The 14102-nt window shown below is 50.3% G+C and overlaps 3 protein-coding genes across 3 annotated transcripts; 1 reads left to right on the top strand and 2 right to left on the bottom strand.

Annotated features, from left to right (window-relative positions):
- Positions 1-957: 957 nt before the first annotated feature.
- Positions 958-2355, top strand: GLRG_11706 (O-methyltransferase; the record flags this gene model as incomplete). The annotated part of the gene is made up of 1 exon (XM_008102390.1): positions 958-2355. One exon carries the CDS (start codon positions 958-960, stop codon positions 2353-2355), a length of 1398 nt encoding a protein of 465 aa, XP_008100581.1.
- A 137-nt stretch (positions 2356-2492) lies between these two features.
- On the bottom strand, positions 2493-8000 carry GLRG_11705 (ABC-2 type transporter; the record flags this gene model as incomplete). Its single annotated transcript, XM_008102389.1, has 2 exons — positions 2493-4274; positions 4386-8000. The coding sequence occupies 2 exons, from the start codon at positions 7998-8000 to the stop codon at positions 2493-2495; spliced, it is 5397 nt and encodes a 1798-aa protein (XP_008100580.1).
- Positions 8001-8955: 955 nt separating this feature from the next.
- On the bottom strand, positions 8956-10743 carry GLRG_11704 (FAD binding domain-containing protein; the record flags this gene model as incomplete). Its single annotated transcript, XM_008102388.1, has 1 exon — positions 8956-10743. The coding sequence occupies one exon, from the start codon at positions 10741-10743 to the stop codon at positions 8956-8958; it is 1788 nt and encodes a 595-aa protein (XP_008100579.1).
- Between the last annotated feature and the right edge of the window lie 3359 nt (positions 10744-14102).

The following is a 14102-nucleotide window of genomic DNA, read 5'->3' as shown; positions in this document are numbered from 1 at the left end:
TACTGGATCGAGGAGCACTCAGCAATAGGCCAACAAGAGATTAGAGATATCGTTAGTTGTGTCGCTTCTAGAGGACTTTCGAGCGGTATAGTACTGCTTGGTCTAGCAGCAAACTCTCTGAACGTCGACAGGAAGCAGCAGGAGTCTACAGGTAAGGAAGTCATAGAAGAAAGAGGAATCCGGACGTAGCGGTTAGGGTGTGGTCTTATTCCCTCAGCTGGGTTTCGACTTGCTTGATCGTGTTGATCGTTTAGGTCTAGACGCCGTCCTCTTTCTTAGACACCCCGCCCCTCGGCAGACTCCTTCGCAAGCCTCTCACGCCGCTGCATGCCAGGCAAAACGATCTCTAAGATCCGCGCCACTAGTAGGTGTGTGGTGTTTCATAGCTGAATTAAGGTAATCATTGACGAGGCTCTGTAAACAAGCTTTAGAAGCAACATGACATCATCCTTTCCTAATGCTTATAGGCACGGCGAGGTCAACATTGTTATGGCATAATGGGCACGGTTAGGACACAGCTGTTCCGAAAACGGCAGAGAATCCCAAGTATTATAGCAGACTTCCTAGTTAGGCAATCTATAGACAAACCCTATTCCTATCTATCCTATACAAAGCGACTTTATTACAACTTCCACTACAGTAGCCCTGAGCGCAAGCAGTGCTGAGTACAATACGTGAAGAACCACCCTATTTCTATAATTACAAACCTTTTTGAACGTCTAAACCTTGAAGTCACCTGCAAATTCATCTCACCCAGAACCAGGCCGCCCGCTCGTCTCCCTGGTCAAGGCCTAAGCCTTGCTAACATCAGGAAGCAGTCGACAGGGAGTCCTAGAAAAGGAACAGGCTCTTTTTGTCTAAACTTACATCACTTGTAACCGTCCAATTCGTTACCTAGGTAACCAAGCGAAAAATAATACAGAGAAAAGAAAAACATTCATGCTCATTAGTCTCAGCATGGCTAATACTGCAGAACAGCATATCGCCCATCTCCGGTCCCTCCTGGACACACTTACCACCTCAACGAACGATCTCATCGTTGAACTCTCCTCCTCATCTTCCTCCTCTTCCCCCAAGTCCAAGATTGGGAACGGAGCCACGACAAATCATGGAGATATTCGCGTTCCAAAGGACCCCAAGACGGAGGATGCCCGCAAGCGCGTCATCGCCGCGACAGCCTCCCTTGAGGCAGCTGTCCTCACGCCCCAGTGGCGCCTCGGCCACCTGGCACACAGCTATTTCGTGTCTCGCGCGCTGCACATGGTTGTTGAGTGGGAAATCCCTAAGCTGTTGGCGGCTAACGGGCCTATGGGCCTTGACGCCCTCGCCACTGAGACAGGCGTTGTTGACACGCGCAAGCTGGGACTCGTGATGCGGACTCTGTGTGCGCACCACATCTTTGCAGAGACGGCCCTCAACGTCTTTGCTAACGACGAAGCGTCGACCGCTCTCGCGACAGACGAGCGCCTCGCTAGCTCGGTACGCTACGCCTCCTTCCTCTTCCCCACGGCCGACGTGCTGCCGAACCTCCTCAAGGACCCGGCCCTCTGCGCCAGCTACGCATCGCAAGACTCAGCCTTTGCCAGGAGTATTGGCAAGAGCTTGGGCCAGTTCGAATACCTCAACGCGCACCCCGAGTGGCGTGACTCCTTCAACTTGTGGCTCGCCTCGCTGGGCGAGTACCTGCACGGGCTGACCGACGTTGGCGGTTACCCCTGGGAATCTACGCTCCGAAATGGTGCCGTGGTCGTCGACGTCGGTGGAGGGCTCGGCAGCTCGATCCAAGCCCTACGGACCAACTTCCCCGACCGCCGCGGCCGGGAAGATTTCGTCGGTATCGTCCAGGACCAGCCCGGCATGATCGAGCATGCGACTGCACACTGGCAGAGGACGGACCCGCAGGCGTTGGCCACGGGCGCAGTCAAGCTCACCGCGCACGATTTCTTCCACGAGAACCCAGTTAAGGGCGCCGACGTGTACTGGTTTCGGTCCGTCATTGTTGACTGGCAGGACGATGATCTGACCAAGATATTCATGCACATCAGGGACGCCATGGCCCCGGGGAAGTCGCGCCTACTGATCGGCGAGTACATTATGCACCCGACGTGTGGCGACGCACTGCTGCCAAACGCGCCGTCGCCGTTGCTCAAGAACTACGGCGAGTTCCAGGCCATGGGACTTATCTCTGGCTTCATCCTAACTGTCAGCCCCAACGGTGTTCAGCGCACCATCCATGACGTGAGCAAGGTGGTGGAGGCGGCTGGCCTGAAGATCGTCAAGGTGTGGATTTGCCGTGGCCTGGGACATGTAATTGAGTGCCGGTTGAAGGAGGACGTGTATTCAGCTACTGCGTGAGAGCAGTGTAAAGTAGCTACGTGAGCAGATATTGTTCAGTGAAAAATACGTGCATTTTGGAACAAACGTGGAATCAATTTCTTGTATTCAACCTTGAACTTGAACTTGAACCCGCCATGATGATCATCTAATAATAATCAAATCCAGTATTGAGGAGTCGCGGGTGGCCTTTGCATAGTAAAGTGGATGTCCTGACTCCCCTCTTCGCCCTCACCTAAGTCCTCCGATCCACTTTCCTGCTTCTCATACCTATCTACCTTGTTGTCCAGTGCTTGGACGTCGTCAGTATTGTCTTCGTCGTCGTCGTCGTCGTCGTCGTCGTCGTCGTCGTCCCAGTACCTTCTCCTACTTATCCCGAGCGCCTGGATGCTGCCGTTGGAAGACGGCCGAGCCGATCCAGGCGCTTTCACGGCCTGCGTATCCTGCAAGGTGCGGCCGCTTAATGACGTGCCGGCCCGTTTATCCTCGGTCCACGGAAGCTGCGGCGAGGGTCCGCCAGCAACACCCTCACGACCTTCCTTACCCTTGGCCTTCCCCTTGAGACGATTCCAGGTCTCTACAAGAGGGTTTGTGCTGCTGTTGTCATTCTGCGGACTTGATGATGATGTACCATCTTCATCTCTCCTAGGCTTGGGCACACGGGTCCAGTACAGAGCAAAGGCGGCCACGGTGTTGAAGAGGACGTACATGGAAAGGATTCCCAGGTCACGCCAGCGGTTACCGAACTCGACGTGGACGCCCGCCAGCACCTCGTTCGTATTGCTTGTCAGACAGAAGCGGCAGTCAGCGGCGGCGGCTGGGTCGGCAAGGTAGCCGCCGGCCTGGGCGATATAGGCCTGCAGGTACTGGCCGCACGTCTGGCCGGGCGGCGGGTTCATGTACAGGAACTCGGTCTCAGCGCAGCGGATGCCGGCATTAGCGAGCCCCGTCCCCAGAAGGCCCTCGACGAGGTAGGTGATGGGGTTTACGCGATACACCCATGTCCAGAAGGTAGGCGGCGTCGCGAGGATGCCGTTGAAGATGAACATCATGACGAAGAGGAGGTTGCCGATACCGGCGGCCTGGTCGGCAAGGTCTAAGGCAGCGGCGACCATGTGCGCAAAGGTGCTGGCCTGCAGGAAGAAGACGAGCATGAACAGAAAGGCCAATCCGCCGCGCGAGGCCGTGTCGTTGGTCTCGGCGGCGTTGCGGTAGAGACCGACGAGATAGTACCATGCCAGGAATGCTGGCGGGGCCATGAGGGTGTTGTAGACCATCTCGACGGCCATCTGGCCGGCCATAAAGGCAGCCCATGAGTAGGTGCGTGAAGGCTGCTCGCGACCCTCATAGAGGGTGCGCTGGGTGACGAACACAGGTAAGATTTGCAACATCAGGTTGAAGTGCGTCGTGAGGAACATGAAGATGGCGATGGTCTGGATGGTGATACCGACCTGCGTGTTGGGAAGGTTGAGCAGCGAGAGGCCAATGAAGAGGGCGGCGCCGAAGGTCAATAGCATCTTTGCATAGATATAACTTGGGCTGCGCCAGTAGTGTAGGGCCACGCGCCTCGTCACTTCGGAAAGCTGTTGGGAGAAGGGAGCGGCGAAAGACGGATCCTGCTGCTGTTGCATTGTCATCGTCCCCCTCCGCCTCGCTCTCCCGCCGGCTTCTTCCTTCAATCGCGCCAGGTGGGCTTTGACGTCGTCGTATTCAGGACTATGCCGCCAGATGTTGGGCCAGTCGATGCCATTCTTCTGCTTGCCGCCGGCGCAAACTTGTTCGAGAATGTACTCGGCCGGGTTCTGATCCTTGATAGGCCGCGGAGCGCCATTGCGAATGAAGTAGTCAACAAGAACGTTTGCGTGGCGTCCGATCCGGCCGAAGTAGACGGTTCGTCCACCAGGAGCAAGAAGAAGAAGTCTGTCAAACCGCTCAAAGAGCTGATTTTTGCGCGCATAGGATATCAGCGGTATGATTGGTAGCTTAACAGAATAATAGGATAATATAGCAAACACTCAGGGTGAGAGAAAGAGGGTAGGGGGTAAACTTACAACCGCTGATGGCTGATGGATCGTACACAGAATAGCCTGGCCATTATCTCTCAAGGTCTCGAGCAGAGAGCAGATGGAGAAGCTCGTCTGCGAGTCTAAGCCAGAGGTGGGCTCATCCAGGAACAGAAGCAGGGCAGGACGGGCGGCCAACTCGACACCAATGGTCAGTCTCTTGCGCTGTTCCACGTTCAGACCCTCGCCGGGCACGCCAACGACGGCGTCGGCATACTGCCCCATGCCAAGGATGTCGATGACCTTTTCGACGTAGGCCATCTTGTCCTCGTGCGAGAAGCGGGCCGGCTGGCGGAGGACGGCGCTGAAGGTGAGGGCTTCTCGCACCGTCGAAGTGACGAGATGCTGGTCTTGCTGCTTGACGTAGCCAGTCTTCTGCTGGAACGAGTCATCCCGCGGGGATCCGTCTACGAGCATCTCGCCCGTCACGACGCCGGTTGACAGGCGCGAGGCGAGGGCGTCGAGAAGGGTCGTCTTGCCGGCGCCCGAGACGCCCATGAGCGCAGTGAGAGTACCCGGCTCACACCACCCGTCCACGCAGTCCAGAATGCGCTTCGTCTCCTTCTTCTTGACCTTGACATCGTAACAGACGTTGCTCCAATGGAAAATGGCCGTCTGGCGGTCGATCCCCAGCCCGCTATGGCCATGATCGTGATAATCCAAGCTGCTGTGGCCCTGCGGCCAGTTCCAGGATATGGTAGTGGCGGGGGGATGAGGAGAATTTTTACTGGCAGTTATATTGCAGATTCTTTCACTCTCCATAGTCGTCGGTGGAAAACCCCATTCACCAGTATACTTGTCCGCAATGTTACTGGTCCAATGCTCACTCCCGTTCTTCTTCAACACAGGCGCAGCAGGCTCGGAGGGGAAGGAGGAAGCTATGTACGTGCTCATGCTCATGCTCGGTGTTTCTGCTCTTCCCTTGGTGATATGATCCTCCACGTCGTCTCTCTTTGCCCGCCTTGTCGGGGCTTTTCCCCTGGGGAAAACGAGCACCTCCCCGTGGCTCCTTTCGCTGCTTACCAAGTCCGTGACAACGAGGTGTAGCAGGAGGTAGATTGCTGCGAAGGCAAAGATGATGCCGACGTTCCGCCATCGGTGGCTGTCCTGATACCCAAAAGCGCCGGAGATGTAGGCGCTCCCATCGACGAAGGGAGCTCCGGCGACAGCCCCCTGCGCGGCACACACGCGCGTCTGCGGCATCGCCATCATGCCCGCGTCATAGGTTGGGCCAGACGGAACAAAGGCTGTGCAAGGGAACCTGCGCCCGTTGCCGAACTCGTTGATCATGAGGGCCTCGAACCCGTACGCGACGGGGTTGAGCTTGGCGATCCATGCAGCATAGGGCTTGTAGTATATGGGGGGTACGCCGAAACCTGTGTACAAGGCCAGGGTGAGCAGCACTGTCGATGCTGGGGCCATGGCCGTCGCTTGACTCTTGGCCGCCGAGGCCACGAGGCGGAAGAACAGGCTCAGAGCGAGCGTCATGGCGAACTGGACCAGCACGAAGAAGGCAAAAGCGCCGCCCCCCGCTCGCAAGTTGCACATCCAGTAGAAGACGGTGTTGACGATGATGGAGTTGAGCAGCTTGAACGGTAAGCTCATGGCTAGGTCAGCGATGGCCTCGGCAGAAGCGTGATAGAGGGCGTAGCGAACATGCTTCTCGACAATGGCCCGCTTGGCAAACAAGGCCGATACCTCGAGTATGCAGATAAAGGCGTTGACCAGCGCGGCCGTAAACAGTAGCGTACTGCGGGACCTCATGGACTCGGCCGTTTCAGGCAGCCGGAAGAAGAGGCTAGCGACGATGACGGTCTGGAAGAGGTTGACGACGAGCATCGTCACCGTCATCTGCGGCGCCGCCTTTATCAGCGCGAGGGAACGCCACAAGCACAGCAGAATTTGCCGCGGGTACGAGAGGGTATAGGGCGACTTCCATCGCTGTAAAGAAGACTGGTCGGTCTTCTTGCTGGCAAGGAACTCGGCGTAGTGGGTCCGCGAGCCGGAGCCGGAGCCGGAGCCGCCGCCGGTGAGGCGGAAGCACGCGTCGTACGCGTCAACCTCTTGGTCGAGCCGGCGGCGGAGGCTGCTCGTCTTCCACGCCTCCACAAACTCGTCCGGCGTATGCGGCACCTTGGCTTCGTATCCAGGCTTGATGATACCCTCTCGCCCACGCTCCGCTGGACTGGTCATGGACGTCAGGAAGTCGGGGGTCGTCTGGTTCTTCGGACAGAGGAAGCCCAGCCGCTGGAAGTAGGCCTTGGCCTGGGTAGTCGGGCCAAAGTAGATCTGTCGTCCCTCATAGAGGACGAGAACCTTATCGAAGAGCTCGTAGGCCTCCTGAGGCGCCTGGTAAATGGCGACGGCGCTCGTCATACCCATCATGTCACTCTGGACGCGCAGGGTCTTGCAAAAGCCTATTGTCGTGCTACTGTCGAGCCCACGCGTGCTGTTATCCCAGCACTGGATCGGCGCGAAGCTCAGGGCCGCCTCGGCGATGCTCACACGCTTACGCTCGCCGCCAGACACGCCGCGCGCCGTGTCCCCGTCAGTGCCGCCGACGGGCGTCTCGAGCGTGTGTTGAATGCCCAGCATGGCCATGGTCACGTCGCGCACCCGCCGTGCATACTCGTCCGTCGTGAGACCTCCTGGCGGCGTCTTGGGCGCCCTTGCGCGCGCGGCGAAAAAGAGCGTGTCAGCCACCGAGAGCACCGGGAAATGGACATCCTCCTCGGCCGTATAGATGGCGTCGCCTCGGAAATAGCGTCTCATCTCCTCAGCAGTCAGACCGCGATAGTTGAGATAGGCGTCGCCTGCTACCTGCGTGCCACGCGTGTTACCCGCGATCGTCCGCAGAAAGGTCGAGCACCCACTGCCTGGTGGACCTAGCACGCAGAGCATCTCTCCATCCTTGAGAACGCCCTCAAGGTCCTGCAGAATGCGTACCTCCTGTAGACGCTTCATGCGTAACAGCCCACGCACGACGGCCACGGCCTGGAACCACCACGCGTTGCCGACCGTCGTCTGGAACGCCGTGCCGGGTCCATGGCCTGAGACGCTCAGCTTGCGGAACGCCACGCCCGCCTTTCGCACCTCGCAGCTTTCGGAGCGGAGAAGGTAGAAGGACTTGGCCCACTCCCGGGCGTCGAAGTTGGCGCCAAAGGGGTCGAAGGGCCCATCCCGCGTTGGGGGCTTCGAGATATCAAGAGAGCCGCTGCCAACGCCGCCGCCATTACTACTGCTGGTTCCGCTTCGGGTTGGCGAGTCTAGATCGTTATCGTCGCTGGTTTGATGCTTCACGAGGAAATCCTTGGCGAGCTCGACGAGATCGCTGATGGCCTTGTACTCATCCGCCGAAATATGTACAGATTTATGCCGTTTGCTATTGGTAACCCCTGGATAATTGACGAGCGAGGAACGACGCCGAGTGCGAGGCCTAGACGGCTGCGAGGATGTGGCTGGGGACGCTAGCGATAGTTGATAATGTTGTTGATGGTGGTGGTGACTAGTAGTAGATTTCTGCCTACTCCGTAATCCTAGCCGCTTGTTCTTAGTTTCGTGATTATAATTACTGTTGTTAGTAGTAGAGAGTGTAGGAGCCATGGTTATCATCTTGTTAACTAAGACTTGCAGGCAAGTTCAGCTTGCTTATTTAAACTACAGCCCCTTATGCTCTTTAAGCTAAGGGATTTACAGCAATATGTTAAGTAGAATATAAAGTTTTAGATAATATATGTGACGTTATACCTATAATAGGTAGGCAGTAATAAACGCTAGGGAATGTGTACTTGGCGCTCCCTGCCTCTTATTATCTAGTATTACAGGTTAATTAGAACTAATAAGATGATGTAAATAATAGGGAAAGGAGTTAGTAGGCAAGAGTTTAGATTTTAGTAGGTTTGCTATGTTATACAAACTGCTAAAGGCAATAAATGCGATTCCTAAATAGGATGTCCGGCCTATCCGGCCTATCTGTTAATAGAATGCCCTTGCATGAAAAGCCGAAAAGCGAAAACTTAAAAAAGAAAAGAGCATGGTGTACCTTGCTTTAGACTTTTGTTTAGAGCACGGCCTAGAATCTTCTCTGCTTCCCCTCTTGGGACGATCGGTGGTTCCCAGAACTTCCTAGACTGACCTTTCCCACCTAAACTTAACTATAAGATACTTCTCAGTGGCATAGGCTAGAAATCTTATCCTGCTAGAAATCTTTGTCCTCCCGCCTCGGCTGCAACATTAAGTGGCTTGTCATTTAAGTGCCTGTCTACTAAGTGTCCTATACAAAATAGAGTCGACGTTTCACCTAATTAAGGAAACTTGTCGCAGTAGCTAGGTTATTGCTAGTATCAACGAGCAACAAGTTGAACTCTTTTGAAAATCATTTGGCTGAGAACCCGAACGTTCGAGAAAAGAGAGAGGAGTGGGAACCGGAAGGGGACAGGTCACTACAGATCTAGAGAAAGGAAGACTGTTGTCGAGAGCGACACATAGGTCTGTTGACAAGAGAACAAATAAAACGTTAATTAAGCACTGACTGGCATATTGAACTCGCACAGAACCATCACCTTATGCGCCGCACTTCACCTCGGTCTAAATACTCTGCGACCGCATCCTCCGCCTGGCGCGGGTTGTCTACATGTAGCAGCACGTGGAGGTCCGGTCTCACAACGATCCCTTTCCCCTTCTTGATCTCCGGAACCGCGTCATGCCAAGCTTCCGGCATACCAAGGCCTGCCACATCTATGGCCCAGTCGCAAGACGCGAATACGGGGTTGGCGTGGTGCAACACGGTGAATCGATCGTAGGGCACAAGGTCCAAGAGGGACAACAGCCTACCATCACGATGACCATCGTCATTCTCGCCACTGATCATCCCATGTGGCAGTCTGGCCCCGGGACACGCTCGCGGCACGTATCTCGTCGGGTTGTCGAGAAGGGGCCGCGTGCTCGACGGATCGTCGTCATAGATGAATCCGAGCTGGAGGGCCAGCGAGTCAAAGTGTTGGCTCGCCTCCGCCACTGCTCCTGCCACCCCGGCACAAACGACGGGCTGTTGGAGGAACGCATCCATGGCAAGACCCGGCACTTCTGCCCTTGCTTCCTGGTACTGGACGGCGACGCCCACCAGCGTGGTGCTGACCGAGTAGAAAGCCGCTTCGCTGGCCTTTGAGTACTCGAGGTTCGCGAGTGCGACGGGCCGGCGCTCGCGAGTGTAGCTGGAGAGGAGGTGCGAAGAGTTGCCTTTGTTCTGCATGATGGAAACCAGCTTCCACACCAGGTTGTGTGCGTCGGCAATGCCTGTGTTTAGACCCAGGCCACCTTGGGGCGGCAAGCTGTGGGCGGCATCTCCAACGAGAAACACGCGGCCGTGCTTCGCATCACTGTATGAGCTTGCCACACGCGGGGCAGTCTCCCAGATGGTACGAAGAACCTCGGTGTACCGCAGACCCGGGAGGCAGGCCTCGGGCGATGATCGTGCTGCCGCTGCCTTGCGTTGTTGTGCACCAGCCGACGGCAACGGCACCGTGTCCATCACAGGCGTGACGTGGACGAAGGAGGTATCGAGACGGTGTGCAATAAACTGGCTCGGATGATCGGGGTGGAAGCAAAAGTAGAGCATAGCCTCGCGATCAGCCGGAAGCGCCGAGCGCAGACTGCCCCTGTAGATGACCGACTGATACGCGTAGCCTGGTCCCATGGATTGAAATTCGATGCCGCCCATCTTTTCTCGCACAGTCGAGTTCACGCCGTCAGCGCCAATGACAAAATCAGCCTGAATGCATTTGTGTCGGGTCGTGTCTCCGTCTGCGTCCCTGCGTAGTCTAGTGGAACTGGTGTTGCTGTTGCTGCTGTTGCTGCTGCTGCTGCATGAGACGACGCAGACACAGCCAGTTTCTACCCCCGTTGTCTCCGTCATCATGTTAACTGAATCAACCTGCCACCCTCTCCTGATATGAACGAGCCCTGTCTCAATCACCGACTTCTGGAGTAGTCTCTCAAGCTCCGGCTGTGGCCAGTTTACAAGAGGCTCTGGCGTCAGGCTGCGTACCTCGTCGTCTTGGCGTTCGTAGGGGAAGGAGCCGATCTCAGCGTCGGCTAGACCATAGACAAGACGTACAGATCCAGCATCTCTGGCCCCGGCTGCATATTTCCGGATGTAAGCTACATCCAATCCGGCCTGACGGAAGATTTCGAGCGTTCTGGGGTTGATAGTGTGGGCTTTGGGGTGCTCCGACACGCCGTGGCGCCTCTCCAAGACAATGCACTTAATCTTCTGCCGGGCGAGGAGGTAGGCCGTAAACAGGCCAACCGGTCCTGCGCCTACAATAACAACATGCGTCTTTTCCATCTTGTGTGCAATAAGGCTGGTAAATAGACTAATTGTGACGATTTTGTGTTCTGTTTGTAAGGTTAATATAGTTAGGGTTCTTTAAGCGTAGGTGCAGGGCAGTAGCGGTCTTACGTAGTAAAGCAGTTTAAAGAAATAAATATACCTACTAACAGACTATACTACTGAAAGGAAATATAAGCTAGGATGTCTAAGCACTAATCTAATCCATCTCCTAAAAAGCTTAAAAGAATAAGAAAAAAGTCTTTAGGTCCTAGGACTCCGAGATACGCGTTGTCCCCTTGACACGGGCCACTGTACAGGTCTACAAGTGGCTGGTACCTAACCGCAACCTGTTTACATAAAAGGAGGCCTTCTAGACTGTTGATTCTAGAAGCTAGGAGCACTAAAGTAAGTAATACTAGTACTCTAATACTACCCCTGCCTTTAACATAACCTTTGTACCTTCGCCACTATAGAACATATTTAGTAGACAAAAAGTATAGATAACGGCGATATAGATAAGTAGGATTGTAGAATTAATAGTCGTAAGAAGGGAGGATTACTGCAGGAGGAAACATAGGTGAGTGGTACTTATTAAAGACAAGCTAATAACAAGAGCTAGATGTCCTAACCCAGGGGTTCCTCACGGAACAGCACTACTAAATTGAGGTGTGAAAGCTAAATTCTAGTAAGATACACACATGTTGAATCGAAGTAGATAGACAACCGGGATAAAGTGCAGGCTTAAGAGCCTAAAAGTAGAAAACAGAAAGTAATATAATCTCGCAGAGAGATTCGTTATGTAAAAGACTTAGATTCCCAAGTGGCTTAGAGTCGGTTGAACTGACATCGTCGGCAAGCACGGATGCGGCATTGAGTGCATTCATATAAACAGACAACCTATCGTGACACTCTTCACATCGATAAGTGCCGCTTCGGCTTCTCCATGTGTTGTGTAAACACTGATGGTTGATAACCAGATTCTGTCCCTCTCTTTTAACCCTTCGAGCTCGACTCTCATGACCCAGAAGAAATGCATTTGCGTCCCGGTTCACAATCACAATGGCACGGGCGTAGAGCCGTTCCTTCTCCCATTGATTACATAAGCACGTCTTCCATTTGAGGCCGCACACGTAGCAGAATTGTGTACCGCAGCGACAGGATAGATGATAATGTTAGTCTACTTTGTGTAGTAAGGCTCTGCTAAGTAATAGGACTTACTTATGTAGTTACACCCATGATCTAGTTCTATAATTGTTTGGCAAGAAAAGCATCTTTGCTACCCATTTGCAGCGGCAACCTCTAGCAGGTTTTGAGTCAAGGTATCTCGAGCACAATCTTGATCCCTATGCTTAGCACCCTTACACATGGTGTAGGTACGCTGCCCACATTACTTGCATGTTGCGATGTTGGCTTTAATAAGCTCCTTAGGTATAAACCTTAAGCATCTCAGTATGTAACAATATGTCCGATTTGGCGTCAAGAGCTTAACCTCTTTGGCACAAAACACCGTGAATAATGTCAAGGGAAGGAACTACTAGTAAATATTAATAAGTATAGACGTGTTAAATCGTAGGGATTGTAATGGTTGATTGATTGGTTGTGTTGTATGTTATGTTGTTGTGTGACTATAGTAAAAATCTATAAGAACAGGGAAATCCCCCTATTTCTTAGTTAGGAAATCCTAGGTTAATCCTAGCCATTTAGTTATTAGAAATTACCCTAAAAGTAGGGCAATTTTACTACCTATTCCCTAATAATTTGCTATAAGGTAACTATACATTTACTAGTTAATTTATATGTAATTCTACTATATTTAATACACCCTCTTAGTGTAAGTAATATAATCTATTACTATAGTGCCTATACTAAATATCCTCTATTTATAGCCTATTTATTTATTAACTATTCTTTAATATCTTATATATTTTCCTCTTTTATTTAATAGTAAAGCTTTACTTTATTATTAGCTAGTTTTTACTATTACTTTACTTTAAGGTGTATATATTAATTACTTATATTTAATTAAGCTATAAATATAGTAAACTATAGTATACTAAGTGTCTTTATTAATCTATTAGCTATTAATATAGTAGACTTCTTATATTTAATAGTAATTTTATTTGCTACTACTTTTTAGTATAGCTAGTAGTAATATATATCTATATACTATAGCCTTATTTATAGTTAAATAAGCTCTTTAGTAATAAGCCTAATAGTCTAAGTATTATAATAGCTAATATAAATAATTAGTAGTTATTTATAGCTACCTACTTATTAAGTAATAATTTATTTCTAGGTTAAGTTAATAGTTAAATACTTAGTATAGTAATTAATTTACTAGTAAAAAGTACTTCTTTTATAGTAAATAAAAGTGCTAGTAATTTAGCCTTAGTAGTTAACGTTATTACTATATCTTACTTATTAGCTTACTAAGAGATAAGCTATTTAAATAGCTTTAGTATATATACTTATAAGCTATAATAGTCTAGTAAGTTATTAGTAAATATAACGTCTAAAGTTACCTTTAATATATTATTATTACTACTTAGTATTACTTTATATTTTAGGTAAAAGTGCTATATTTAATAAAAATATCTAAGTATATAATTTATAGCCTTTTATTAAGCTAAACTTAGATTATAATTAAAGTAAGTAAGCTAGCTAGCTTTAAAGGTAACGTCTAGCTAGGTTATTACTATTATATAAAGGATTATTTCTACTTTTTTTTAATATTAGTTAAGTTTTTATAATAAGGCTATATAGTTACTAAGTAGTAGCTTAGTCTTTACTATAAGTAATAACTTATTATATTTCTTATTTATTAGTAGTAGTTTAGTTACTTTATTATAATATACTACTTATAAAAGCTAGAGATAGTAGTTACTTTAATTATAAATTACTTTAAGGCTAAAGAACTATTATAATAGGCCTCTACTTTTAAAGTAGTATTATTATTAAAGGGATACTATTATATTACTTACTTAAGTTTTATCTATATAGCTATATATATATATATATATAGTTATTAATATAAGAAAAGAATATAATATAATTCTTTTCTTAATAGTAATTCTTACTAAGCACTTAGTAAAAGCCTTATATAGTAAGCTCTTTTTTAAGGTGCTTATTATAATCTATTAGGAAAGAAGGAAAGTAGGGAAAATAGTAATCTTCCTAGACCTTTAATTAGCTAAAAAGCTTTTATATTATAGGTCTAAATATATAAAAGATAAAGAAAAAAAAGGTCTATAGAGCTACACGTAGCCGCTAGCGCGCGCTTTTAAGCAGGCTAGTAATTACGTAGGCTCTTCTAGGCCTTATAATTTATAGCGTAATAATTACTACCTATTAAAGAAAGTCCTTACTACCCTTAG

Source organism: Colletotrichum graminicola (genome assembly GCF_000149035.1).
Source record: "Colletotrichum graminicola M1.001 genomic scaffold supercont1.108, whole genome shotgun sequence".
NCBI lineage: Eukaryota > Fungi > Ascomycota > Sordariomycetes > Glomerellales > Glomerellaceae > Colletotrichum > Colletotrichum graminicola.
This window is presented reverse-complemented; position numbering and strand designations above follow the sequence as displayed.